The sequence below is a fragment of the Schistocerca serialis genome, chromosome 2 (genome assembly GCF_023864345.2).
Source record: "Schistocerca serialis cubense isolate TAMUIC-IGC-003099 chromosome 2, iqSchSeri2.2, whole genome shotgun sequence".
In the NCBI taxonomy this organism is placed as follows: domain Eukaryota; kingdom Metazoa; phylum Arthropoda; class Insecta; order Orthoptera; family Acrididae; genus Schistocerca; species Schistocerca serialis.
Window position 1 is genome coordinate 138,893,131 of NC_064639.1, and position 26,691 is coordinate 138,919,821.

General features: G+C 43.7%; 1 protein-coding gene across 1 annotated transcript; it reads right to left on the reverse strand.

The window, feature by feature from the left end:
• Positions 1-1,406: 1,406 nt before the first annotated feature.
• On the reverse strand, positions 1,407-26,691 carry LOC126455788 (uncharacterized). The gene is made up of 2 exons (XM_050091550.1): positions 25,557-26,691; positions 1,407-1,678 (listed from the first exon to the last, which is right to left on the reverse strand). Exons 1-2 carry the CDS (start codon positions 26,689-26,691, stop codon positions 1,407-1,409), a joined length of 1,407 nt encoding a protein of 468 aa, XP_049947507.1.

Genomic DNA, 26,691 nt, shown 5'->3' on the forward strand with positions numbered 1-26,691 from the left:
AGCCCCACATTTTTTAAAAAAAGCCATCAATATACATAGACAAACGTCTTTGTTACTGCTTCACATCTGACGTCTGTTCTGCGCGCCGGTGTCGTTGCGAACCGTTCTGGCAGTTCGCAGAGTGGTAGTACAGCGGCAAAATGGCGTCTACATACGAGTTACGTTGCAAGCAGCGTGCTGTTATTGAATTATTGTGTGCAGAAAAGGAAACCGTAGTGAACATCCATAAAGGTTTGTGTGCAGTGTTTGGCGATGTTGCACTTGATTGGAGCACAGTTGGGCGGTGGGTAAAGAAAGTTACGTCCTCAGGAAATGCAGAAACAGAGCTCCACGCTCGAGACGTCCTGTCACAGCCACTGATCCGGACATGCTGAATCATGCAGATGCCATTATTCGTGCCGACCGGTGCATCAAAACTTGACAATTGGCTCTATAACAGGTATTAAATTTGCTTGCACATTTTTTTTCTTCCTTGCATTTGTGCCTTGAGAATGGCAGGGTGTGCTCGTGTCGAAATATCGGCGGTGTCCGACGACGTCACCCGGCAGCAATCCCGTAAGTTATTTGAACATTCGATTCGCCGGGAAAAGTTGAGGCTATATAGCAGTCTGTCAGCACTGGAGGTGCATCTGCAGTGTTCGAGACTCTCGGATATTCAGAGAGGTGCTCACGATGGGTTCCACGAATGCTCACAGCGGACCACACGATTCAAAGAAATGTCATTTCATCTGAATTATTGGAGCTTAAAGATTCTCTACGGGGAACACACTTTGAAGATGACGAGAGTGTCAGTCATACAGTGAAAACATTGCTACGTCTAGAGGACAGGAGGTTTTACCAGCAGCGAAAACATGCTCTTCCACAAAGTGGGCGTACAGCAATGGAATGTGATGGAGACTGTGTAGGAAAATAAGTCATGGACAAGACATGTTGATGTTTATTGTCACCAAATTCTGACTCTTAACAATACATATGTTCCGAGAAAAAAAATGGGGCATTACTGATTGAACGACCCTCGTGGGTCCTTTTTGCGTAAGAAGTTTTAAACCTCTTGAATGATACTCAAGTTTCCTAACATTCGCAGCCATTACTGATCAAAGTTGGTATCAAACAGCGTTTTTCGAAACTCAGTTCGAATAGACACTTCTTCTTTCAATCCAGATGAGGACGTTTCTTGAGAGGTACTTGAAGCATTTCCCGTCTTTGTGCAAAGCTTTCATAAATTGTTTAAATAGGTGCAATTTATTTTTTAGAGGTGGTAATGGAATTTTCTTTCGGAAGGTTCTTGCGCAAAAAGGGTCAAAGATCTTGACGTGTTCCAACGACGGCCACCAAACTTCACGTTATTACTACTTGAAATAGTGTATGAAATGCACATGATTATAGTCGCTAAACATGCATTTATTTTACGAATACTGAGTGTCTTCCGGTGCTGAAGAAGTTGTCTCGTTGACATCTACACCCATGCTGTTGGCTGGCCCTCCTCCTAGCGCGCACCCCGTGTTGGAGACGACGAACTGCAGCAGTATGATGGAGTAAGTGGCGACGGTTGACATGAACCCCGTCAGCAGAGAGGCGTCCACGCTGAACAGCGAGCACGCGCTGAACATCACTGGGTTATGACGCACCTGCCGAGACAGCTGCCGCAGCTGCTGCGAGAACGCCTCGCTGCCGCCCACTGCGACGGAGGAAGAAGAACCACAGTAAACGAAATCTCATCCCACGAGTGCTGCACAGTAAAGTGAAGTTTAACAAACATACAATAATATCAAAAATTGCAGAAAATTGTAAAAGTTATGAGAGTAGCGAAAACAGTTACAAAACCAATGTAAGTCTCCCATAACAAGTAAAATCATGTAATGTGATGTGATGTTTGAGACCTGAGTCCAAAGGTCTTTGTATTCAAGCGTATCTATCTGGCAAATGCCACAAGTGCAGTAATATCCATATAGACGTTAATAAAAAGCCGGACGAGTGTGAATAGCACTGGCTATCCAAGAGTTCTGTAGAAACTTCATTGTGCATACAAACAGTTCGACCATCCTGGGAATCGATAATCTCGACAATTTTTACCTGCTACCGATGTCGCACTAGCGAGATATCGGTCCCACCAATTCCAAAACTTCAGAGAAAGTTTTAATTTTAAGATTAAATTTTTCGTTTAATCTCTGATCTACTATGGTATTTTTTCATTTATTTCATTAATTCCGGAGATATAGTAACATCCTATGCTAGCTACCAATTTCAGATGCGCTGACTTCGTTTGCTGTCGTCCTGTTGCGACTTTTTTTAGTCATCACTTCTGACTGGTTTAATGGGGCTCGCCACAAGTTCTTCTCCCGTGCAACCTTTCCATTTCAGTGTAGCACTGGCAACCTACGTCCTCATTTATTTGCTGGATGTATTCCAGTCTCTGTCTTCCTCCCCAATTTTTACCCTCTACAGGTCCCTCTAGTACAATGGAAGTTATTCCGTGATGTCTTAGCAGATGTCCTATCATCCTGTCCCTTTGTCTTGCCATTGCTTTCAATATACTCCTTTTCTCGCCCAGCCTACAGGAAGCCTCCTCGTTGCTTACTTTATCATCCACCTAATTTTCAACATTCTTCTGTAGCATCATATCTCAAATGCTCCTATCCTCGTGTGTTCCGGTTTTCCCACACTATCATACAATGCTGTGCTCCGAACGTGCATACTCAGGATTTTTTTCCTTCAATTAAGACCTATGTTTGATGATTGATATTAGTATACTTTTCTTGGGCAGGAACGCCCTTTTTCCTGCTGACAATGTACATTTATGTCCTCCTTTCTCCGTCCGTCATGGGTAACGTTGCTGCCACGGTAGCAGTACAGCTTAACTTCATCTACTTCGTGACCACAAATTATGATGCTAAATTTCTCATTCTCTTCGTATCTGCTACTACTCATTACTTCGTATTTCTTCGATTTCCTCACACTCAATACTCTGTGCTTATTAGATTGTTAATTTCATTCAACAAAGCCTGCACATCGACGAGCGAAAATATTATGACCACCTGTTTAATTGCATGTTGGCCCACTATGCAAACACAATATAGCAGTGAATCTGCTAGGTATGGATTCTACAAGTCCTTGATAGGATTCTAGAAGTATATGGCACCAGAAGTCTAATCAGAAGTCAAACAATTCCCGCGAATTACGGGATGGTCTTTTACGGACAAGCAGCTGCCGCCCGATGTACACTGAAGAGCCAAAGAAACAAGTACACCTACCTAATATCGTATAGGGCCCCCCGCGAGCACGCAGATGTGCCACAACACGACGTGACATGGATTCGACTAATGTCTGTAGTAGTGCTGGAGCGAACAGACACTTTGAATCCTACAGGACTGTCCATAAACCCATAAGGGTATGAAGGGATGGAGATCTCTTCTGAACATCAAGTTGCAAGGCATCCCAGATATGCTCAGTAATGTCCATGCCTGGGAAGTTTAGTGGCCAGCGGATGTATTTATGCTCAGAACAGTGTTCCTGGAGCCACTCTGTAGCATTTGTGGAAGTGTGGGATGTCGCATTGTCCTGCTGGAATTGCCCAAGTACGTAGGAATGCACAATGGACATGAATGGATGCAGGTAATCAGACAGGATACCTACGTTCATGTCACCTGTCAGGGTCATATCTAGACGTATCTGGGGTCCCACATCATTCCAACTGCACACATCCCACACCATTACAGAGCCTCTACCAACTTGAACAGCCTCCTGTTCACATTCGGGGATCATGAGCTCATGAGGTTGTCTGCATACTCGTACACGTCCATCCACTCGATAGACGTTCTACAGTACAATGTCGGTGTTGACGGGCCCAGGCGAGACGTACAGCTTTGTGTCGTGCAGTCATCAAGAGTACACGAGTGGGCCCTTGTCTTCGAAAGCCCATGTCGATGATGTTTTGTTGAATGTTTTCCACGCTGACGCTTGTTGATGGCTCAGAACTGAAATCTGCAGCAATTTGAGGAAGGGTTACCCTTCTGTCACGTTGTACGATTCTTTTCAGTCGTCGCTGGTCTCGTTCTTGCAGGATCTTTTTCAGGCCGCAGCGATGTCGGAGATCTGATGTTTTACCGGAATCCTGATATTCACGGTACACTCGTGAAATGGTATGGGAAAATACCCTCTCCATCGCTACCTCGGAGATGATGCGTCCCATCGCTCGTGCCCCGACTATAACACCACTTTCAAATTTCCTTAAATATTGATAACCCGCCACTGTAGCAGCAGTAACCGCTATAAAAACCGCACCAGACACTTGTGCTCTACAGGCGTTGCGCCGTATCCTGCCTGTTTACATTTGAAAACGCGTGTTTATACCAGTGTCTTTGGTGCTTTAGTGTGTGTTCCAATGAGTGCAGAGCAGGCACAGTTCAGAACAAGACATCAGTAAAAGAGTCACTATAATGCCCCTCAAACCACTGTGGCACGTTTCTGAATTTGCACCACGGTCAGCTATCCTACTGGAAAGTGTCGTCGCCGTATGGGGAGTTTTAAAGCATGAAGCGATGCAGGTGGTTATTAATAATGTTCACGTAGCTCACTGTTGTTGTGATGCCTTCGATTACCATCCCAGATCCCTAGGAAGCCTAGCTCAATGTACCCCATGGCATAATTGTGCCCTCAACGGCCTGCATCTGTGGCGCATGCTTACTTCGTGGATGACGGCGTGTAAGGATCCAACTATCCACCTGGCGTAACAAGAAATGCGATTCATCCGACAGGCGACAAAGTGAAAACTCAATGATGCTGTGCCCACTGCACTGGTCAACACAGGTGCTCATAGGGGTCGCGTCACGTGGAACTCCATGTTCGACAATGGCCTTTGAACGGTGTGCCCTGAAGCACTTGTGCCTGCAACAGCATTATCTTCCCATCCAGCCTCTACATTTTGTCATGAGACGTGGTCGTCCAGTACCGTACGGCCTACTTGTTACTTCACCATCCTTCAACCACTTCCCATAGGAGCTCACGACAGATGTACGCCAACAGGCGACCAGCTGCGCCGTTTCGGAGATTCTCGTTTCCAGCCATAGCACCACAACAATCTGTCATTTGCCAGAACCGCTTATATTAGTGGATTTCCGAATTATCGGGCCGTATCTTCGCTATATTGACTGCCCAGTCTTCTCTCTTCTACTTACATTCTTACCTTAGCGTTTCTCGTGCCAGTAATAATGTTTACGCTCATGATTGTAATATTTCTTCACTTTCACTGAGGACAGCAATGCCGTTAGTGAATCTTAACACTGATATTGCCGGCCGCTGTAGCCGAGCGGTTCTAGGCGCTTCAGTTCGGAACCGCGTTGCTGCTACGTTCGCAGGTTCGAATCCTGCCTCGGGCATTGATGTGTGTGATGTCTTTCCGTTAGTTAGGTTTAAGTAGTTCTAAGTCTAGGGGACTGATGACCTCAGATGATGTCCCATAGTGCTTAGAGACATTTGAACCATTTTAACACTGATAGCGTTGCATCTTGAGTTTTAATCCCACTCTTTCACCTTTCTTTTATTTTCGTCATCGCTCCTTCTGTGTACATACTGAACAATAGGAGAGAATGTCTACATCCCAGTCAAATAGGACATAGAGCATCATCCTTAATGGGGAGAAATCTTAGATTTGAAAGTAACACCTGGAGTACCCTCAGAGACTATTACAGGACCACTGCTTTTCACACTGACACAATCGATAACGTTGTAAGTCCCATGAGGCTTTTTGTGGATGATGCTTTTGTACACATGGAAATCGAAATGAAAGAGGACGTGAAGGAGGACGATGCTTTGTTCAGGGACTGAAAATTGACATTCATCGTAAGCAAATGAAATGTATGCGTTTACATTGGCAGAAAGAGCTGTTATTGTAGGCAGAACAATCACTGTAAGTAGTCAGATCCATTAAATATCTGCGAATATGTTTACAGAATATGGACTGAGAGTAAATCGAAGAAAGACGAAAGTAATTATAAGTGGCAGAAGTTACAACGGCGAGGAACTTAACATCGGAATTGAGAATAACCATATAGACAAAGTTAAGGAATTCTGCTACCTAGGCAGCAAAATAATCCATGATGGACGGAGCAAAGACGAGACAAAAGCAGGCTAGCACTGGCACATAGGGCATTCATGACCGTAGAAGTCAACAGTATCAAACATAGGCCTTAACTTGAGGATGAAATATCTGAGAATGTGCGTTTGGAGCACAGTATTGTGTGGCAGTGAAACATGGACCGTGGGAAAAACCAGAACAGAAGGTAATCGAAGAATTTGAGATGTGGCGTTACAGAAGAATGTTGAAAATTCGGTAGATAAAATTAGGAGGTTGTCTGTAGAATCGGCAAGGAAAAGAATATACGGGAAACACCGACAAGAAGAAGAAACAGTGTCGTAGGACATATGCTGAGACATCAGGGAATAGCCTCCATGGTACTATGGTATAAGACGGAGCTGTAGAGCTTAAAAACTGTAGTGGAAGACAGAGAGTGGAATACATTCAGCTAATAATTGAGGACGTAGCTTACAGTCCTAGTCCTGGCGGGCCACATCAGATCAGTCACAAGACTGATGACTAAAAAAAAGAAAAGCATACAGACCAGTACTTGAAGAATGCTCGTCAATCTGAGATCTGTATACAACAGGATTGTAGGACTGATAGAGGAAACAGAGAAGAGTAAGGGAAGAACATGGATCAGTGGAGACGGGAACAGGAATGGCGGGAAATGACATACAGTATAAAGAGGCTTGAGGATTATGTAAGCAAATGTCGATGGGCTTTGAGTCTTTGAGTGGACAGATGTATAAACACAGTCTTATTTAAATGATCGATTGCCTTCAATTTACTTTTATCACCTGATAAAGAAACGAAATAGTAAAATTATAGCTTTAATATAATGTATCGTACAGTAGTGTGACGCAATGTGATGGAAAAGACCGCTTCAACTGTAAGATAAATATTTTTCATGATCGTAGTCTAAATAAGTATTTATCATCCATCTGTAGCGGTCTTTTTCATCACAATGCAATTCCACAGCTGTGGATGCCCATAACACAAAATTTTCTGCAGCAGTGCAATGACATATGTATAACAGAACTTGACACCAACAGTAATGCAGAAAAACAAGTGGCTCAATCACCAAGCACGTAAAATGGTGAAACATTTTCATTGTTGATACGGCGATATATTATCACGTACTCATCTTTGTTACAAAAAATTAATTCTGTATTTCAAGTGAATATGCATTAATTTATGAGAATATAGAAATTTCGACAGAAATACTTACTTCTAACTTAGAGAGTGCCAGTCGAGAATTAAAGTCTTGTCACATCTAGTCTCGTATCGTGTGTTCGCCCACCGAGACATTATTTCTAGGTAGAATGCGCACACAGTAAATTGACCCATAACTGAGCAGACGCGTTGGTGAAGGAGGGGACAGTGGTAGCGGATGGGGTTTCGTTGCATGTCACAGAGAAATAGGGGAGGGGCAGATCAACAACTGAAGCCTACACATAAATGCGTAACTTGTAAGCCACAGTTAGCAAGTCCGTAAACGATTATGTTAACAGATTATGCAAGTACAATGAATAATTCGACGAATGTAGACGTTCTAAGTCAACATATTCTCACGACAGCAATGAAAAAGGAATAGCTGCACAAACGAAAGACGAGCCAAAACAAAACAAGTCCGACCACTCTCATGCATAGCTCAAGTTGCCTTTCCTCTTTCGAAAAACTTATTTAAATTTTGTAATTCGCGGTAATTGATCTCGGTAAATGTCATGTTGGCCGTCGTGCGATGATTGAAAGAATTTCGCAGACTTGAACAACTTTCGATAACGCAACTCAGTATGTCGGCCTTTTTCGCTACGGCACCGGTAGCTATGTCGATGACTTTGAGACGCTTAGCGATATCAAGTATGAACAAAATCTTTTAGAATTTGTTTGTCACATCGGAAGGCAAAATTTTGCTGTCTGGCGGTAACTACTTGTGGTTGCATGTCAGAGGAAGATTACTGCACTTAATGCCATCCCATGCTAAAAAAGTTTTCAGCCATGTTCACACTGAGATGGACTACTGGCTTTGGGAAGAAAAGATCTGTTGGCAGTGGAACGTTTCCCTAGTTTCTAGTGACTGATAAACATGTATCAGTTACGACATGATTATCTCAGATATCATAATAAAGTTAAGGACTTCACGTCAGTAAAAACGTAACTGGTAACGGCGTGATTACTAAGTGACAAATGGATTGGTTATATAACATGTTACGTGTGAGTTAACAGTGCACTAAGATGCAAAATTAAATGCCGCTGGTTCAACCCGGTTATAGAGCAGCCTGAAAGGAAGTATAAAGCCTGTTCTTCCCATGCTGCCGTACCTTTCTGGTAATCTTAGGCTCCATTTTCGTTTGAACGAACAAGGTAGACAGATGAATGTATACCAAGAAAAACAGATCGTAGTTGTGTGACTTCCAGTTGTGGAAGAATATACGAACACCTGTCTCTTATAGAAAGCATATCAAGCGAAATACATCCTCAAATGCATACATGTCGACAGGCATTGAACAGATTCAGAGATAAGCTGTTAGGTTTACAGCCCATAAAACGCGTTACAGCATTGCTTGGGGGAACTAAAATGGGAACCCTTCGAAAATGAGACGACGTACTTCTCACGAAACCCTACTGCTACCATCGTATATCCTGTGTATGGATACTGAAACTAACAGACATTATGCCACATATAGAAGAATAGAATTTTTCCCGCGCTCAACATGCAGAAGCGTTATAATCAGCAGTAATACAATGAATATATCACGGTTTATTGACACAACGCTAATACATGTAATTCTGTTACCAAGCGCCAAGTTGTAGATGAAGACCTTATGGAAAATTACATAAATTGATGGTCGTTATACTATCGTCCAGGAAGTGCAAGTGAATTGCAGAATTCGAGCGGAAATCACAGGTCTGTTGACATACCGTAAGTAGCCTGTTTATGTGATTGTATGTTGGCAGCGCTTTAGTCTGCTGCAATATCGCTGACAGCGCTGTGCGCCTTCTGTAAGAGACTCTGTGGCTGGTCGGACACACAGTTGGAAGTTAATAGTGAGCAGCGAAGGAAGTTAAAAGTGAGTTGCCAGCAGTGATGGAAGTTGGAAGTTTATAGTTAGCGGTGATGGAGGTTGGAGGTCTGAAGTGTTAGCGCGAGCGGACCGTCAGGACGAGTCAGTCAAGGAGATATAATTTTGTTGACGGTTATGTAATTTTTTGACTGGATCTCACGGACGATTATATAATTTTTGAACTGGTTGTCACACAATTAAGGTAAAATCTGCTAAATACATTGTTTCCTTTGTAACAAAATCTTTCCTTTGCTAACCACATGACATGGAGCATACAGTAGTTAGAATCTTTCATTTAGCTGGCTGTATTGGTGCTTGCTGTATCGCTGTAGTTCGCGTAGTGAAGATTTTCTGTGAGGTATGTGACTTATGAGACTTATGAAATGTATGGGTTACTGCTAGGATTTCTTCTAATTCAGGGCCATTCTTTTGTGTTAAGTAATAGTCAGATTACGTTATCCTTGTATATTGTGGGTAATAAATGGATAAGTTTGAGTTGCATTTGTCAGGAACAATTGTGTAGGTCAGAAATGAAATGATAAAGACAAGCAAGGAGACACTACTTCAGTTTCACTCAGCAGTTACAGAATTAAATAAAGAAGTTCCACCTTCTCAATTATTTTCAGTTTAAGTCAAAATAAATAAGTTTCAGTACTAAGCCTACTGAACGTCTAAGTCCAAGTTCCAGTATAGCATTCGAGTTCTAAGTTCAGAGCGCAGCCAAATAACCATCGAACGGCAAACCTAGTCCACCGCAGCATAGCACTCCCGTGTTGCGGAGTAGAAACACAGCACAATTAGAACTGGCTTGTGGACGTCAGTAACAGCGTTAAATAAGGCTCCGTAGTTAATGGAGCCGGCGTCAAGTTGCGCTGTATCTTGTGGGCGGCCAATCTCTGAGTGTTACTGGTGGCCAATCGCTGTGGTTTGAAAAGCGCGCGCGGAGTGCGACGCTACACAATGGACCGCACACGAAGAAACGCGGTCAACGGTGCGTTTCTCGGCCGCGCTTATTGGAGCGCGCCACTGCTCGGTCCGGAGATTTAATAGTGCTGGCTATCGCAAAAAGGAATAGGAAATAAAATCGATAATAATGGTGCGACTTAGAGGCGCCAGCCTTGTCTGAGCCTCCTCCTTCCATTTCTAATTCAACAGTTCACTAAATCAGTCAGAAGGATGGATATTCAAAAAAATTACACTACTTGCCATTAAAATTGCTACACCTAGAAGAAATGCAGATGATAAACGGGTATTCATTGGACAAATATATTATACTAGAAATGACATGTATTTACATTTTCATGCAATTCGGGTGCATAGATCCTGAGAAATCAGTACCCAGAACAACCACCTCTGGCCGTAATAACGGCCTTCATAAGCCTGACCATTGAGTCAAAGAGAGCTTGGATGGCGTGTACAGGTACAGCTGCGCGTGCAGCTTCAACACGATACCTCAGTTCATCAAGAGTAGAGCTTGGCGTATTGTGACGAGCCAGTTGCTCGGCCACCATTGACCAGACGTTTTCAATTGGTGAGAGATCTGGAGAATGTGCTGGCCAGGGCGGCAGTCTAACATTTTCTGTATCCAGAAAGGCCCGTACAGGACCTCCAACATGCGGTCGTGCATTATCCTGCTAGAATGTAGTGTTTCCCAGGGATAGAAGGAAGGGTAGAGCCACGGGTCGTAACACATCTGAAATGTAACGTCCACTGTTCGAAGTGCCGTCAGTGCGAACAAGAGGTGATCGAGACGTGTAACCAATGGCACCCCATACCATCACGCCGGGTGATACGCCAGTATGGCGAAGACGAATACACTCTTCCAATGTGTGTTCACCGCGATGTCGCCAAACACGGATGCGACCATCATGATGCTGTAAACAGAACCTGGATTCATCGGAAAAAATGACGTTTTGCCATTCGTGCATCCGGGTTCGTCGTTGAGTACACCATCGCACGCGCTCCTATCTGTGATGCAGCGTCAAGGGTGACTCCAGCCATGGTCTCCGAGCTGACAGTCCATGCTGCTGCAAACGTCGTCGAACTGTACGTGCAGATGATTGTTGTCTTGCAAACGTCCCCGTCTGTTGACTCAGGGATCGAGACGTGGCTGCACTATCCGTTACAGTCATGCGGATAAGATGCCTGTCATCTCGACTACTAATGATACGAGGCCATTAGGATCCAGCACAACGTACCATATTACCCTCCTGAACCCACCGACTCCATATTCTGCTAACAGTCATTGTATCTCGACCAACGTGAGCAGCAATGTCGCGATACGATAAACCGCAATCGCGATAGGCTACAATCCGACCTTTATCAAAGTCAGAAACGTGGTGGTACGCATTTCTCCCCCTTACATGAGGCATCACAACAACGTTTCGCCAGGCAATGCCGGTCAACTGCTGTTTGTGTATGAGAAATCGGTTGGAAACTTTCCTCATGTCAGTATATAGTAGGTGTCGCCCCCGGCGCCTACCTTGTGTGAATGCTCTGAAAAGCTAATCGTTAGCATATCACGGCATCTTTATCCTGTGGGTGAAATTTCGCGTCTGTAGCACGTCCTCTTCGTGGTGTAGCAATTTTAATGGCCAGTAGTGTAAGATCTAGATTACAAGACTTTGTTTCTATTTTGATTACAGACTGATTTACAAATGGATGCTCATTGGTTACGGATTGACGTGTAATGGGTTCTTCAGTTGATTTTATTTACCATAAAATTCCTGCTTGGGTTACAGTGAGCGCCAGGTTTGTTTTCGCAAAATGTTCTGTGTTCCACGCTGAAGGAGAAAGAAATTAATGGCCTTCTTCATTGGGCTGGGGTGGGGTTTATGGCTCCTACGTTTACATGAGTTTGGAGATGGCAAGGTGTGTCACACTGCCTATGTTCTGCAAACTCGCCGGAGCAAGCCTAGTGTTTGGAAACAAGCAGTCAACAAAGCACAAAGACCATCTGGCTATGAAAACTGAGTCTTCCGCTACTCTCTGCTGGCCGAGGGGACGCCAGAAAACTCTACTCGATAAAATGTCATGAGCCTTGGGAATGCGGCGACAGAGCATTTCAGGTCAGACATCTTCAGAGTCTCGCGAGAGCATAGAGCGCGCAACGTAACACGTTTGGCTTTTGACGTGCATTGCTGTGGGAGAGACACTAGATGCCTGTGTGGGAATTGGCGGGCGCATCTGCTTGAGGTGGGAGCGTGTTAGATTGGCTCCTCTGTGCTTACTACGGCTGTGGGAATTAATTATTATTGCCAGTCCCTTTGATTGGCAGCTGCACTTTCTGTCTGCCTCGCGATTGTTCGTGGGAGTGGAGGGAGCACACTGCTACGAACTCAGGTGGTGAGCCACTGAGAGCGAAACTTGGTCATTCTGATTCGAGAATCCGTGGCGAGATTAATTCGGTTTTGGTTGTCAGTTGAAGGCTTCTATCCTGCACTGGGCAGTGGAGTGGACTTCTACATGAGCACTGATGACTCACGGAGGCACACAGTGGTAGCAGTCTGTCTGCATACGCTACTCGCGAATGAAGTGAGAGCACGACTTGCAGATTTGAGGTTATGCAACATTAGTTAGATTAACGGTAAGATGAGCTTGCGTGGAAAACACAGCGTAGGCACGCAGCTAATGATATTTTGGGTTTTTCTCTTCTTTTATTGTCTGAGTGGAGTAATCACTCATCTCACTAGTTAAAGTCGTGGGAGCTCCTGCCGTTCCCCCATGAGAAAGGTAAACGTACCTGTTTCCTTTGCGATAATCACCTCGGTCTGTGCTCTACACATTCCAGAGAAGTGTTTTGGTAACTGTTCATTATTATTGACACTGTGTAATTTCGTATGTTAGAATGTTCACTCCACTTTTTACTTTAAGGAAATGTGCCGTTCGTGGCGACCGTGATTTGCTTATTTTCTTGTGTTTCGTGACTAAATCCATATTGTTGAACCGTAGACTTTCATTTCGTACAGTAACCGTATTCCATATTGTACTATGACTATGTGACTCGACCATCATAACTTAGTTGTTACGGCCACTTCTTTCATTACTTGTTTCCCAAGTAGGGAGTTAGTAACGTGCCATTTAAAAGACGTGTCAATTCTGTATCCACTACGTTCATGTTGGCTTCCTGCAGCAATGGGCCAACGTGTCAAGGAACAGCACGAACTATGTTCTTAGACCAGGAGATATCGCACGATGTACACCCTCACCCCCGATCCCCATCCCCACTATATCTTGAGGGTGTTTCAAAGCGTTTGCGAGAATCGTCTAGGGGTGATAGATTACATCATGGGGGTACAACTTTTTTTAGAGTCAAAATATTCACTGACGCTTAGCGGCGATCATAGGCCTCGTTTTATAATTCGTTACGCCCCTGAGAGCGTAGCCAATCTGCGGCGTATGTATGCCACGTGTATTGCCTCTAATCCTGTAGTCTTCTCCAAGCGAAAGGAGTATAATGATCGAAATTAAAGTTCCTGGTCCACAACTAAAATACTTTTCTCCATTTCGAGACACCCATTCCTGTCTTTTCTTTTGAAAATCAATTTACCAGTTTTCCGGGGTGGGTAGTATGCGGATTAAGCACCACTGGTGAGTACACTCAGCTAGTCGGTGAAGTCACGTTACTCCAGGGCCGGAGAATTCAATGTAGACAGCTCACCTATTCATACTAGTTCGCACAGTAGTTTTCCTCCGACTCGGCTGTTTCTATGCGCTTACCTGCGGTGTGTTAAATTTGTTACATAGCCTCTTCTGCAAGGAAAGTGACTTTCCCAACGATTTAAAGCAAACCTCCCACGAATACTAGCACAGTGTCCTCTCAGTGAGAGCCGCAGATTAATTTCCAAACGAGACCGAGGCACCGCCTACATTTTAAGCACTGAAAGAGCAATTTTATCACAACAATCTCTTCTTCTCCGAACAGCTACATGTCTTTCCACTATGGATACCAGGAGAAGACACGAAAAATCGCGTCTCTAAAACAAACGACGTTCCATGGCAAGAAGTCCTTGAAAAAGCAAAAACAAAAGATTATTGAAAATCTGTCGCTGGTAATGTATTCCTTACTCCTTTGCTGCAGAATATTTAAAGGAATAAACAGGTGCGAAACCGAACAAAAGTAAGGCAAAGGAAATGTCACACTCATTTACCAAACGTTCAGTCGAGTCTCAAACTATAAATGCAGTGCATCTAAATCGAAAGGCTCACACGAACCTACACTACTAGCCATTACAATTGCTACACCAAGAAGAAATGCAGATGATAAACGGGTATTCATTGGACAAATATATTATACTAGAACTGACATGTGATTACATTTTCACGCAATTTGGGTGCATAGATCCCGAGAAATCAAGTACCCAGAACAACCACATCTGGCCGTAATGACGGCATTGATAAGCCTGGACATTGAGTTAAAGAGAGCTTGGATGGCGTGTACAGGTACAGCTGCCCACGCAGCTTCAACAAGATACGACAGTTCATCAAGAGACTGGCGTATTGTGACGAGCCAGTTGCTCGGTCACCATTGACCAGACGTTTTCAGTTGGTGAGAGATCTGGAGAATGTGCTGGCCAGGGCAGATGTCAAACATTTTATGTATCCAGAAGGGCCCGTACAGGACCTGCAACAAGCGGTCGTGCATTATCCTGATGAAATGTAGGGTTTCGCAGGGATCGAATGAACGGTAGGGCCACGGGTCGTAACACATCTGAAATGTAACGTCCACAGTTCAAAGTGCCGTCTGTGTGAAGAAGACGTGACCGAGACGTGTAACCAATGGCACCCCATACCATGACGCCGGGTAGTACGCCAGTATGGCGATGACGAATACATGCTTCCTATGTGCGTTCACCGCGATGTCGCCAAACCCGGATGCGACCATCATGATGCTGTAAACAGAATCTGGATTCATCCGAAAAAATGTCGTTTTGCCATTCGTGCACCCAGGTTCGTCGTTGAATACACCATCGCAGGCGCTCGTGTCTGTGATACAGCGTCAAGGGTAACCGCAGCCATGGTCTCCGAGCCGATAGTCCATACTGCTGCAAACGTCGTCGAAATGTTCGTGCAGATGGTTGTTGTCTTGCAAATGTCCCCATATGTTGACTCAGGGATCGAGACGTGGCTGCACGATCCGTTACAGCCATTTGGATAAGATGCCTGCTAGTGATACGAGGCCGTTGGGATCCAGCATGGCGTTCCGTATTACCCTCCAGAACCAGCCGATTCCATATTCTGCTAACAGTCATTGGATCTCGACCAACGAGAGCAGCAATGTCGCGGTAAGATAAACCACAATCGCGGTAGGCTACAAGCCGACCTTTATCAAAGTCGGAAACTTGATGTTATGCATTACTTCTCCTTACACGAGGTATCACAACAACGTTTCACCAGGCAACGCCGGTCAACTGCTGTTTTTGTATGAGAAATCGGTTGGAAACGTTCCTCATGTCAGCACGTTGTAGGTGTCACCACCGGCGCACATCCTTGTGTGAATGCTCTGAAAAGCTAATCATTTTCATATCACAGCATCTTCTTCCTGTCGGTTAAATTTGGCGTCTGTAGCGCGTCATCTTCGTGGTGTAGCAATTTTAATGGCCAGTAGTGTAAAACAGGTGCTCTAAGTTGCAGTTGGCCATCCGGAAACAGACGTTGCGTAGGGGACTCGAAGATGCCAGGAGTGATTTGAACGGCATTCATTAAACACTACCTGCATTCATTCGACGAGAGTGTGTCGAAACTCTACAGGCGTAGTATACGCATTACATTTGATGTGACTCAACAGAAGAAATCGATTGACGTCAGGTCGTGTGACAGTGGTGGCTAAGGCACTAGGCTACACCTCCCAGTCCAGTGTCAGTGTGGTCCTGGCGCACATGACGGTTAAAATGTTGTGGTGTGCTATCTTGTTGAAACTATGTTTTCGCTCGTACTTCTGCGGAACATCGCCTTGTAGCTTAGGTAGGTCATTTGGCAGACAGACTTTTTATTTGTGAAACATTACTTAGTAGCTGAATTACTGCTATGAACAAAATCATAACATGTAATATACCTGTCTGTCTAGTCGAGCTGGATGCGCAAAGGGTCCAGTAATATGTCCGCCGACAAAGCCAACCCACATGTTTACTGAAAAATGTTTTTGGTCAATGTGCAGTTACAAGTGCACTTGAGTTTTCGTCTGCCCACTCGTGGCTGTATGGCTATTTACAAAGTTGTCACTTGTAAAACACACACCATCTGTAAACAACACATAGTATGCCAACTCCGGCGCAGCAATGCATTGCTGCATAAATCACTTTGAAAAACATATACAGGGCTCAAAGTCAGCTGGTCTAAGATCTTGTACCTCTTGTAACTGGGATGGTTGTAACTGGTGTTGATGGAGCAATCTTCTTGCAGAGTAATCATGTAGATGTTGATGTAGATGTAGATTCCCCTGGTAACTGGACGCGGCGAACCATCTAGAACGTGAGTGAGTAATAACAAAATGTAATATAAAATGATGAAAAATAAAAGGAAGGCTTCTGAAGTGCCAGTAAAGATGTAAACAGAGGATGGTACTGTGATGACCCAGGGAATATAAAAGATCTCTGGAAAGAACATTTTAAGAAACTGTTAAACGCTGAGGAGCAGGTACGAGGAAACCACAAATAATGGAGAAATTGAGAGAAGTCGGGAAGCAGAATTAGACAAATTACACGAGAAGAAATGGAAATAGCTGTGAAGAAGATGGATGGGGGGAAAGCCCCAGCACCTGATTAAGTATCAGTGGACATAAGAGCAGAAGGTCCAGCGGGAATGCAGTGGCTGTATAGAGTACTATCAAGTGTGTGGAGAAATAGTACAATACCTGAAACTTCCTGGCAGATTAAAATTGTGTGCCCGACCGAGACTCGAACTCGGGACCTTTGCCTTTCGCGGGCAAGTGCTCTACCATATGAGCTATCGAAGCACGACTCACGCACGGTACTCACAGCTTTACTTCTGCCAGTATCTCGCCTTTGGAAGGTAGGAGACGAGATACTGGCAGAAGTAAAGCTGTGAGTACCGGCCGTGAGTCGTGCTTCGATAGCTCAGATGGTAGAGCACTTGCCCGCGAAAGGCAATGGTCCCGAGTTCGAGTCTCGGTCGGGCACACAGTTTTAATCTGCCAGGAAGTTTCATATCAGCGCACACTCCGCTGCAGAGTGAAAATCTCATTCCAGTACAATACCTGACGACTGGAGATTAGGAAACATTGTTCCCATCTTCAAAAAAGGCAATAAAAGGCTTTGTGAAAACTACAGAGTATTAATCCTTATGGTTCTTACAGCCAACATTTTTGAAAGAATTTTACTAAATCGATTAAGTGAAAAGATAGAAAAGGAGCTGAGTGAAGAACAGCGTGGATTTAGGAAAAGAAGAAGCACAATCGACCTGATTTTTCTATCTGTCAACTGATGGAAAAATGTTGGGAATGTAACAAAAGGGTGATAATGGCTTTTATGGACATAGAAAAGGCCTATGGCTCAGTTAACAGGGAAAGACTCTGAGAAGAAATGAAGAAAATAGATATAACACATGGATACATTAATGAAGTAAAGTCACTGTATAAAGGACACAATTGTAGAATTAGAGCACCATTGGGGAACTCTGAATAATTCGAAATAAGACAAGGACTTAAACAAGGAAGTATTCTATACCCTGCACTTTTTAATGTTGTTATGGAGGGAATGAATAGGGCAGTTAAAGATATAATAAAAGAAAAAGAAAAAAAGATGATTTTTGCAGATGATATGCTAATATGGGGTGATAAAGAGGTAGATGTGCAGTTACAACTTGATGCGTGGAAGGAAATAATGAAAAGGTATGGATTAAAAATAAATAAAGATAAGAGTGAAGTAATGGTGATTGGAAGAGACAAAGGGATCAATGGAAATATTACTTTGAATGGAGAAACCCTCAAAGTGGTAGACAGTTTCACTAATTTAGGGAGTGAAATACCTAATGATGGAAGAATAACCGACGAAATTAGTTGGAGGCTACAGAAGGGAGGTAATTTCTACTAAACAATGAAACACCTGATTTGGAATAAGGAAGTTTCAGAAAAAGCAAAACCCCTTACGTATAAAAGTTACTACTTCCCTTTTGTCGCCTATGGAGGAGAAACATGGACAATGCAGAAACGTACTGGAGCAGACTGCAAGCAGGGGAAATGAAGTTTCTCAGAGCAGTTAAAGGAAAAACAAGAATGGACAGAGTAAGGAACGTAGATATCAGAAAGGAACTTAAAAAAGAAAGGGTGAGAGAAGGAATTGAAAAAAAAGAGATTAAGATATTACAGGCATGTTAAGAGGATGTGTGGGCAGAGACTCCTCAAAATCGTGGAAGAACTAAAGATGGATGGAAAAAGACCTAGAGTGCGCCGAAGAACACGGTGGAAAACGGGGTTGAGAATATCTGTGGAAAGGAGAGGTGGCTGGCAGCAAGTGGAGGAAGAAAAGTGGTGGGAGGACCGAGCCAAATGGAGAGGACTCGTCAGCACCCAGACTCGGCAGTAGCTGGAGCCGGATCCGGATATAGATAGATTTGGTAGGCATGTCAAAACACAATATTGTATTTGAGAAGTCATACCTGCCAAACTGGTCCAGTGAGATATTCATAGTTTCCAAAGTGCAGAGAACAAATTCCAGAAATTAAAATCTAAAAGGAAAACAGTGGCACTGAAATTTCGGGATGCTTTTGCACGGAGGAAATATAGAACAGCTCAGAACAATAGGTCTTTCACAAAGAGTGTGTCATAAGATGTTGAGATGTTGAGGGAATAGAGCATTAGTTAGATGGATTGGTTTTCCTGCAACACAAAGCATCCGGATTTATGCTGGCGATTTCCTATATAATGTGCTGCTCAGACCACAGCGTAACATGCTCAATGGGAGACACATTAAGGGCGGTGGTGTTATTATCGCCAAATGTCCAGCTGAACTGCACATCCAGGGATATAATTACAAAGCATCAAATACGCTTGGCTCATGGTGATAATGGGATTAATCTGGTTGATGCGACAGGTTTGTAAACACAACATTGCTTAGACAAAACGTAAATATCTCCAAGGATGTCATGCTGCAGGTAGAATCTTAGCTGATAAAGCCAAGGAAATATATGTAAGAAAGGACAGTGATATAGGGCAGCGCATTGCAGCATTTGTAGTTCATAAAAGCATGCATGGTAAAATTAACTTGGGTTTGGATGTGAATTTCAGGGAAATTATGAACGTCATATGTGGAACACTGAAGAAGAAGAGTAAATCTATAAAGAGGAAGAAGAAGCCAAGGCTGGAGTGTTTAAAATAACTATCCTGAGAGTTTGGTGTGCAGCTAAAAGTGGCCTGAAGTATAAAGGAGCGATAAAGCCCCCTGCTTCTGCCGATAACCAAGGTATCAGGCGGAATTATCCCCTTCCTCAGTCCTGCCCTTGCAGGTCTCTCAGCGATGGGTTCATTGGATGCTAGTGCTGTGGCTATTGCCAGAACAGCCAAGAACGCACAGAACTACAAGGATCGGCTATAGGAAGATATAACTGCATGATGGGAGGAGAAACCATTGTAAAAGAGCTGTACCTAAAACCATGCAAAGAGACTAGGTCTCTTCACAAACAGAAAAAGAAGTCCATTAGCTATCTTACTAGGTAGACCGCTTGCAAATACAGGTCTACTCAAGTCTGTTAGGAAAGAATGCAGCATTCCCAGATTCTATGTTGTGCTTATGTGGGATACAATACTGAAGACTATACGAAAATCTAGAGAATATGGGAGTGCGAATTCAGATGTTGCTAGGGGAAGAGGAACCCACTGTGTGGCGTAAGATAGAGCAATAGAAATAACGGCAACTATTTCGAGTCATTTGGATATTTGCAACCACCAGAACAGTTACATCGATACTTAATCGGCAAAAGACGTTTTTCCTACAATTTTCATCGCTACAAAGACTTTATACTTACCTCTGTAGGAATCTGTGCATCATGTTCCTCCAACTTCTACGACGAAGGTTATATAAGGAGGTGGATTAAATATTACTCATCAGATGAGGTTTATGTACAGTGTTATATATACTGACTTCAAAAGAATGATCGTTAGCATTATACGTGAATTACTTCCCACCGACTGATTTAAGCAATGGAGTGTATTGCGCTGATTGGATTCGAGACGTACAATAGCATTACTGATATCACAGAGGCTAACAATAAACTTCATCTGGAAATTAATGGTAGAAAAGAAATTGTGGAACTAGAACTTGGTGCATACGATATTGGCTGTTTAAACAACGTGCAACACGCAAACATCAATGCACAAAAATCTGAAATAAATACATCGAATGCAGTGATAGACCTTAACCAGAAAGCCTCAATAGGACGACTATTGGGTTTCACAAAAGGACAGGTTTTGAAGGACGCCAATAAATTTTACAGATCGGAGCAGTCAGTGCATATACTTCCTGTCAGTACAATATGTGTTGAGTGTAATATTGCAAAAAATTCCTATCTCTACAATAGATTGAGTCATACAGTTTACGGATTCTTCCCATAGGTTGCAACAAGGCACAAGATAATTGGGACACCTACCATTGCTTTTTTACCTCCCAGTAACAGTTCAGACATTGGACTATCTGGAGCTGTGTACTGTGTACCAGGATAACCAACTCATCGACTTGCGTAGCGAGGAACTCATTGTACAGCTACATCTATAGCAGAACCAGTAGTGGATATGGACGTGTAGAAACTTGTAAGGGCCTAAAGAGGCGGTGTCGACCTTCAACCAGTCAGGGGTCACAGCAGTCCCAGCTTCCCAGTGTCTGCGTGTTGTCAACAAAGACAGGAAAGGCGCAAGATACGAAACCAATTTGCACAACGCACCCTGTGGCACTTCACAACATAACAGCAAGCTGATGACACGTCCGAACTAGGAGTTTATTATATCAGCAAGTCTGAAACCTCGCAGTGACGTCGTTCGATATAACTAGTCAGGTGGAATATGATGAGTGTGTTATACGCCAAGAATACTTCTCTCATAAACCTCACGCATCAACCACATTTAACCAGAATTGCGAAATTAGGGTGTCATCCAACGCGACAACGCTTAAATAAAATAAAAGAACCTAAATGACTTTTAAAACAGAGCTTTATATGCTCATTCGATAGAGTGGTCTATGTTAGTCTAATGCAATACTTTATTTACAATTTTCTTTAACTTGGCCAGTAAAACACGAAGAATAACCAGTACAGCCGTGACAGCACTGACTGTTAACGCCATACGGGACGCTGCTTAATCGCCGTTCTTTGCCTTTTACTGTGTCATTTAATACGTATTGGTAAAGCAAACATAGCGCTAGGCTAATTTGGGACAGTTCTATTGAATGGGAATGTAAAATTCTTCTTGAAAAATCAATTTGTTTGTAAAAGGAATCCAAAAAACTCTTTCTGTCGACAGTGGGTGTCGTAAGAAAGACATGATAAGCAGTATTACATACAGCAAAACCGAAATTGAAAACATCTGTCAAAACACCAGAAGAAATCCACCTGATGACCTGATGACCTGATGACCCTAGAAGATGGGGGACTGATGACCTTAGCTGTTTAGTCCCCCTTAAACATCCCAACAACCACCACCACCCTAGAAGATAACAATAACAATGATTGTGTTTGTGTGTTGGAGTAGGTACTGATTTTCATGATTCTGAGAATCATCATAGTAACTTCCTGGTTTCTGATTGTTTGTACTAAAAATAGCCTGCCGTTGTGGCCGAGCGGTTCTAGGCGCTCCAGTCTGGAACCGAGCGACTGCTACGGTCGCAGGTTCGAATCCTGCCTCGGGCATGGGTGTGTGTGATGTCCTTAGGTTAGTTAGATTTAAGTAGTTCTAAAATCTAGGGGACTGATAACCTCAGTTGTTGTCCCATACTGCTCAGAGCCATTTGATCTATTTTTTCTCCAAAAAATAAAATTAATGGTTAAGTCTGGTACCCTGAATCAAGTGAGATGATTCAGCTGCAAATCAGAAAAGAGACAGAACAATGCAAAGAGTGTGTGTGTGTGAGAGAGAGAGAGAGAGAGGTTCTTAGAATCATCATACTAACTTCCTGGTTTCTTATTATTTCTTCTAAAAATAAAATTAATGAGTAAGTCTGGTAGCCTCAAGCAAGTGAGATGATTCAGCTGCAAATCAGAAAAGAGAGATAACAATGTAAAGAGTGAGAGAAAGAGAGAGAGAGAGTGAGAGAAAAAGAGAGCGAGAGGAGACAATGGAGATGTGGAAAGTGTGTTAATGAGGCCGTGTTTCAAAGTGCATACTGACATGCCAAAAAAGTATGTAACGGTCTTAGTTAGAGTTGAAGAGGGCCAGTAAACCCGACATAGACTCAAGTGATTGGAAATAAACAAAGAGAATCTCTGGAGTCGGAATGGGATTGAAAGGGAGAAATACAGAATTCTGTATAACCGAAGGAGCTAAGTATCAGAAGACTAAAAATATGCTAATATCCATAAATATATATCATGTAATAGCTGTTGTCGACGAACTGACATTGTTGCCTCGATAAACGAAATTGTTGTGCTGACGAGAAATATGTTCTTTATCACATTGCCTGAACGAGAACTTAACTTGTGACATAAAATAGCGCAGTAGGCTTGCAAGCATTACCTGAATAATTGAGCAAGTCATAATCACCGCTATTTCGGCCGATAATAACGAGAGCCCGCTTGATAATACTTTTTTAATTACGCGTTTCAGGCGTGATCCATCATCACAGAGAAAAGGTTAATACAGACAGTCTTTCGTGTCAAGTGATATCTGTCGTAATACTGATACTCGGCAATGAGCGCTCGTGTTACCATTGACACGATAATCTGTATCAAATTTTTTTCTCTGCTGTTCTCATGCCCGAAAAGCGTAAGTAACGAAGTTCTAATGAAGTGAAAGGCTTTTGGCTATCACCTCGTGGTGCTAATTTTCTACATTTTACGACTGCAACCTCTCCAGTGTAGATTTCTCTCTGGCAGATTTGTGACATACGGTTTGGAACAAGTTCTTGTTACTGCAGTGCAAATCGTTTCAAACTTCCAGAACTGTCGCTCCGTGGCTAGAATTCGCGACTGTCGGCTTTACGCGTTGCGTAACGTGCCGTTGGAGGAATCTCCACTTCTGTAGCCGAGTGGTCAACGAGACAGGCCCTCATGCGGAGGACGCCAGCTCGAGTCCCTGTCCTACAAGAAATTCTTTCAGGAAAAAGACGAAATCCTTCAAGGATCACTTTGATATCAGTCTGTCTGTCCGTCCGACTGTTCAGAACCATCTTTCTCAGGAATGGGTAGACGTACCAAGTTGAAATATGTACCACATATTAAGGTCTACGCCCCATTGACGATTTAAAAAAGGTGAAACCTTCAGGTCAATGAAATCAAAACGTACGGACATTTATGTCAGATATTTTGATACTTGCAAACTCACTGATCAAAACCTACATGTTACTTCCCGTTGACATAGCACCATGAAATTCGGCAAGAAGCAAGGTCAAACACTAAAACCATAGAAAGAAAAATCCGAAAATCACACGATAAAAATGTGTAATTTCTCATCAGACTGTCTGTCTGTCCGTGGGCCTATTAGACCCTTTTTTTCTCAGGATCGGGTAGGCAAACATAGCTGAAATTTTTGTCAAATAGTAATCCTTGTGGCACATTGGCAACTGGCTAAACATTATCTTCTAAGTGAATCCATTGAAAAAATACGACTGCATGTGTCACATGTTTAAATACTCGCAAACTCAGTCGTCAAGACTTACAGGGTACTTTCCGTTGACCTAGAATCTTGAAATTAGCAAGAAGCAAGGGTTAACAGTACAACCAAAGGAAAAAATCCTATAAGTGTTAATCTGTTATCATATCACACGAAAAAACTTTTTTATCATTTGTTATCAGACTGTCTCTCTTTCCGTCTGTTTAAATCCCTTTTTCTGAGTAACGGGTGGACGTATAATGTTGAAATCTGAGATTTACAGACCTCTGTTGGTGGACAATGTTGAGCTTCTAAGTAAATGCAATAAAACGATACAGCCATTTATATGGCACATTTAGACACAAAGTGAATCATTAAATCCTATAGGGAATACCGCTTGGCGTGGGAACATGAAATTCGGCAACAAATACTTGTACTGTACAAGTGAGGGAAAAGAATTCAGAACATAGCAAATTTGTAATTATGTCACACGAAAAAAATTGCTTTCGGCATTAATTATCCGAGTTCCGACTTGAAATTAAAAGTTTCTCGAAAGTTTTGGACTGCCTGGGACAGATATCCTGCCAGTATAAATGTCGATAACAGGCAAAAATCGTCAAGATTCTCGATTTCCAGGGTGGACGAAGCGTCTGTATAAATAATTAAGTGTATGTAAGAAAATGAAACACCTGAAGCCGTCCTTGCGATATCATTTATTGTGTGGCTACAAGTTTCGGTGCTTCAGTGCACCATCTTCAGGCTTTAGCTAATGCCAAGAGGATTAACATCATCCCTATACACGTTTATCAGCGACTAACGTCCGTAACTCGTTTTTGCAGACTACCTGTGACCACAATGTTGTCTCTCCAATCATCAACTATCAAATGCATTGAAACACCGAAACTAGTAGCCATACAATAAGTGAGATCATGAGAACAGCGCAAAATGTTTCATTTGCTTACATAAGTGTACGGTCCAAGTCCCCCAGACCTCCAATCACAAGGATGGACACATAAAAAGACAAGTAAGTTTTTACGGACCCTTCAGTGTGCCAGTCCTACTCGCATCTGGTCCTTTCTTTTCCTTGGTGGAAGGACTGCAGTCAGTTTCATGATGCCGATCCAGCAGCTTCCTGACTGAGAGGTGGCGGCTCCAGTGTCGGAATCCCGACCAAAGCTGGGAGGGCCGTGAGCTCATACTGACCACATCCGATTATGAGCAACTGAGGATGACACGGCAGGCGGTCGAATATCGGTTGGTCTTAGGTCTTGATCACTGGGTTTCCTTTCCCTTTCCTTTACTGGTGGAGGAATGAGGCGCGCCAAGAGTGTATTGGCAATGGATGCACACTGCCATTACTGTGAATATCAATGAAAAGAAAGACAGGAAAATAAATGGTGCCGTCGACGATGGGGTCATTAGAAACGGAGCACAAGTCCAGATAGGGGAAGGAAATCGGCCAGGACGTTTCCGGGAAATAATATAGCAAAATAGATGAAAATTTAAAGCTGAATAGCAGGACAATTAAGAGAAGAGTTGGAAATTCTATGGCAATCTCTACAATCTTCTATGGAGCTGGCTGTTGAACCGTCATCATCCCTAATGTAAGTGCTCGTCCACTTCTCCGCTTCTCTCTGTCACTGTACAAAATAACTTGCGTACGCACCTGCTGCGTTGGCCAGGACGAGGTCCTCTGCTATGCTGGCCGTTCTTCTTGCTTGTGAAGTAGTGCACTCACAGCAGTACGTCAGAGCTAGCACACTTGTCACAGTCATGAAGAGGTAACAAACGTCAGGAAGAATCATCTTATCATTGTCTTCATCCTGGTCCAAAAGGCACAGTAGGATGTTGAAAACCACCTGCACGATGGTCACCAGCGCTTGGAAGGCCATCACTGTAATAGGTACTGTGTACACGTCATTCAAAGCGTCGGCCAGTTTGGTGAGTTTCATGTGTGCTACCTTTATCGTCAACAACTGGTCGCAGGAAACCGGCCAAGTGCTTTGCTTTGGAGAATCATCCATCCCTGATGGATGGAGATACCGAAGATGACATTGTCCACTGTTTATTGTTGGCACATTCATTTCTCTGAACGTTTTCAGTTGGGAGCTGAACAAGTGCAGCACAGTTTCATTGAGCAAGAGGAACCTGTATTTGATAATCAGAGCGAACATGAGAAACTGCTCGAACGTCACGACGATTACAAATTCAATGATCTCGACCAGTGAATCGTAAGGGGAAATGGCGATGACGTCCCAAACTACATTCACCGTGTAGCCCGCTAGTAGCAGTCCCAGAGAAGTATACAGGTAGAACTTGGTGGCACGGTGCGCCTTCCACTTGTCGACGGCCAGGAGGTCGTCCACCTGCCGGATCTCCGCCGAAAACACGGACAGCCAATCCCCACGGGCGAGCAGTAGCGACAGCACGGACACGCAGGCGGCGCAGCTGACCACGGAGCGACCGACGAACTCGGGCACGTAGTAGCTGTGGCAGGTGGCACCGTAGGCCTCTACGATGTACGCCGCCGTGGCGTAGCCCATGTACGCCAGGCATCCGACGACAGCGAGGCTGTAGGCGCGCGACGCGGCATCCAGCAGTGCAGACCGCCTGGGCCGGCACGGGGGAACCCCCACCAGCGCCGACAGCGCCACTAGCGGTCGCAGGGCGTACTCGATATCAGGGGGCTCCGTCTGCGCTGGAGGCGGTCGTCCGCCGTCGGAGCGGGTGGCCACCGAAGGAGTCCGCACAATGCGCTGGTGAACCTTTGTCCTCCCTCCACCGCCGACTCTGTAGTCCAT

Bases quoted from the DNA above. Each gene is read 5' to 3' on its own strand.
- LOC126455788 (XM_050091550.1), bottom strand. From the start codon at position 26,691: ATGGACTACAGAGTCGGCGGTGGAGGGAGGACAAAGGTTCACCAGCGC. The intron at 1,679-25,556 runs GTGCGTACGCAA...CCTCCGTCGCAG, and splicing joins CGTCCTGGCCAACGCAGCAG to TGGGCGGCAGCGAGGCGTTC.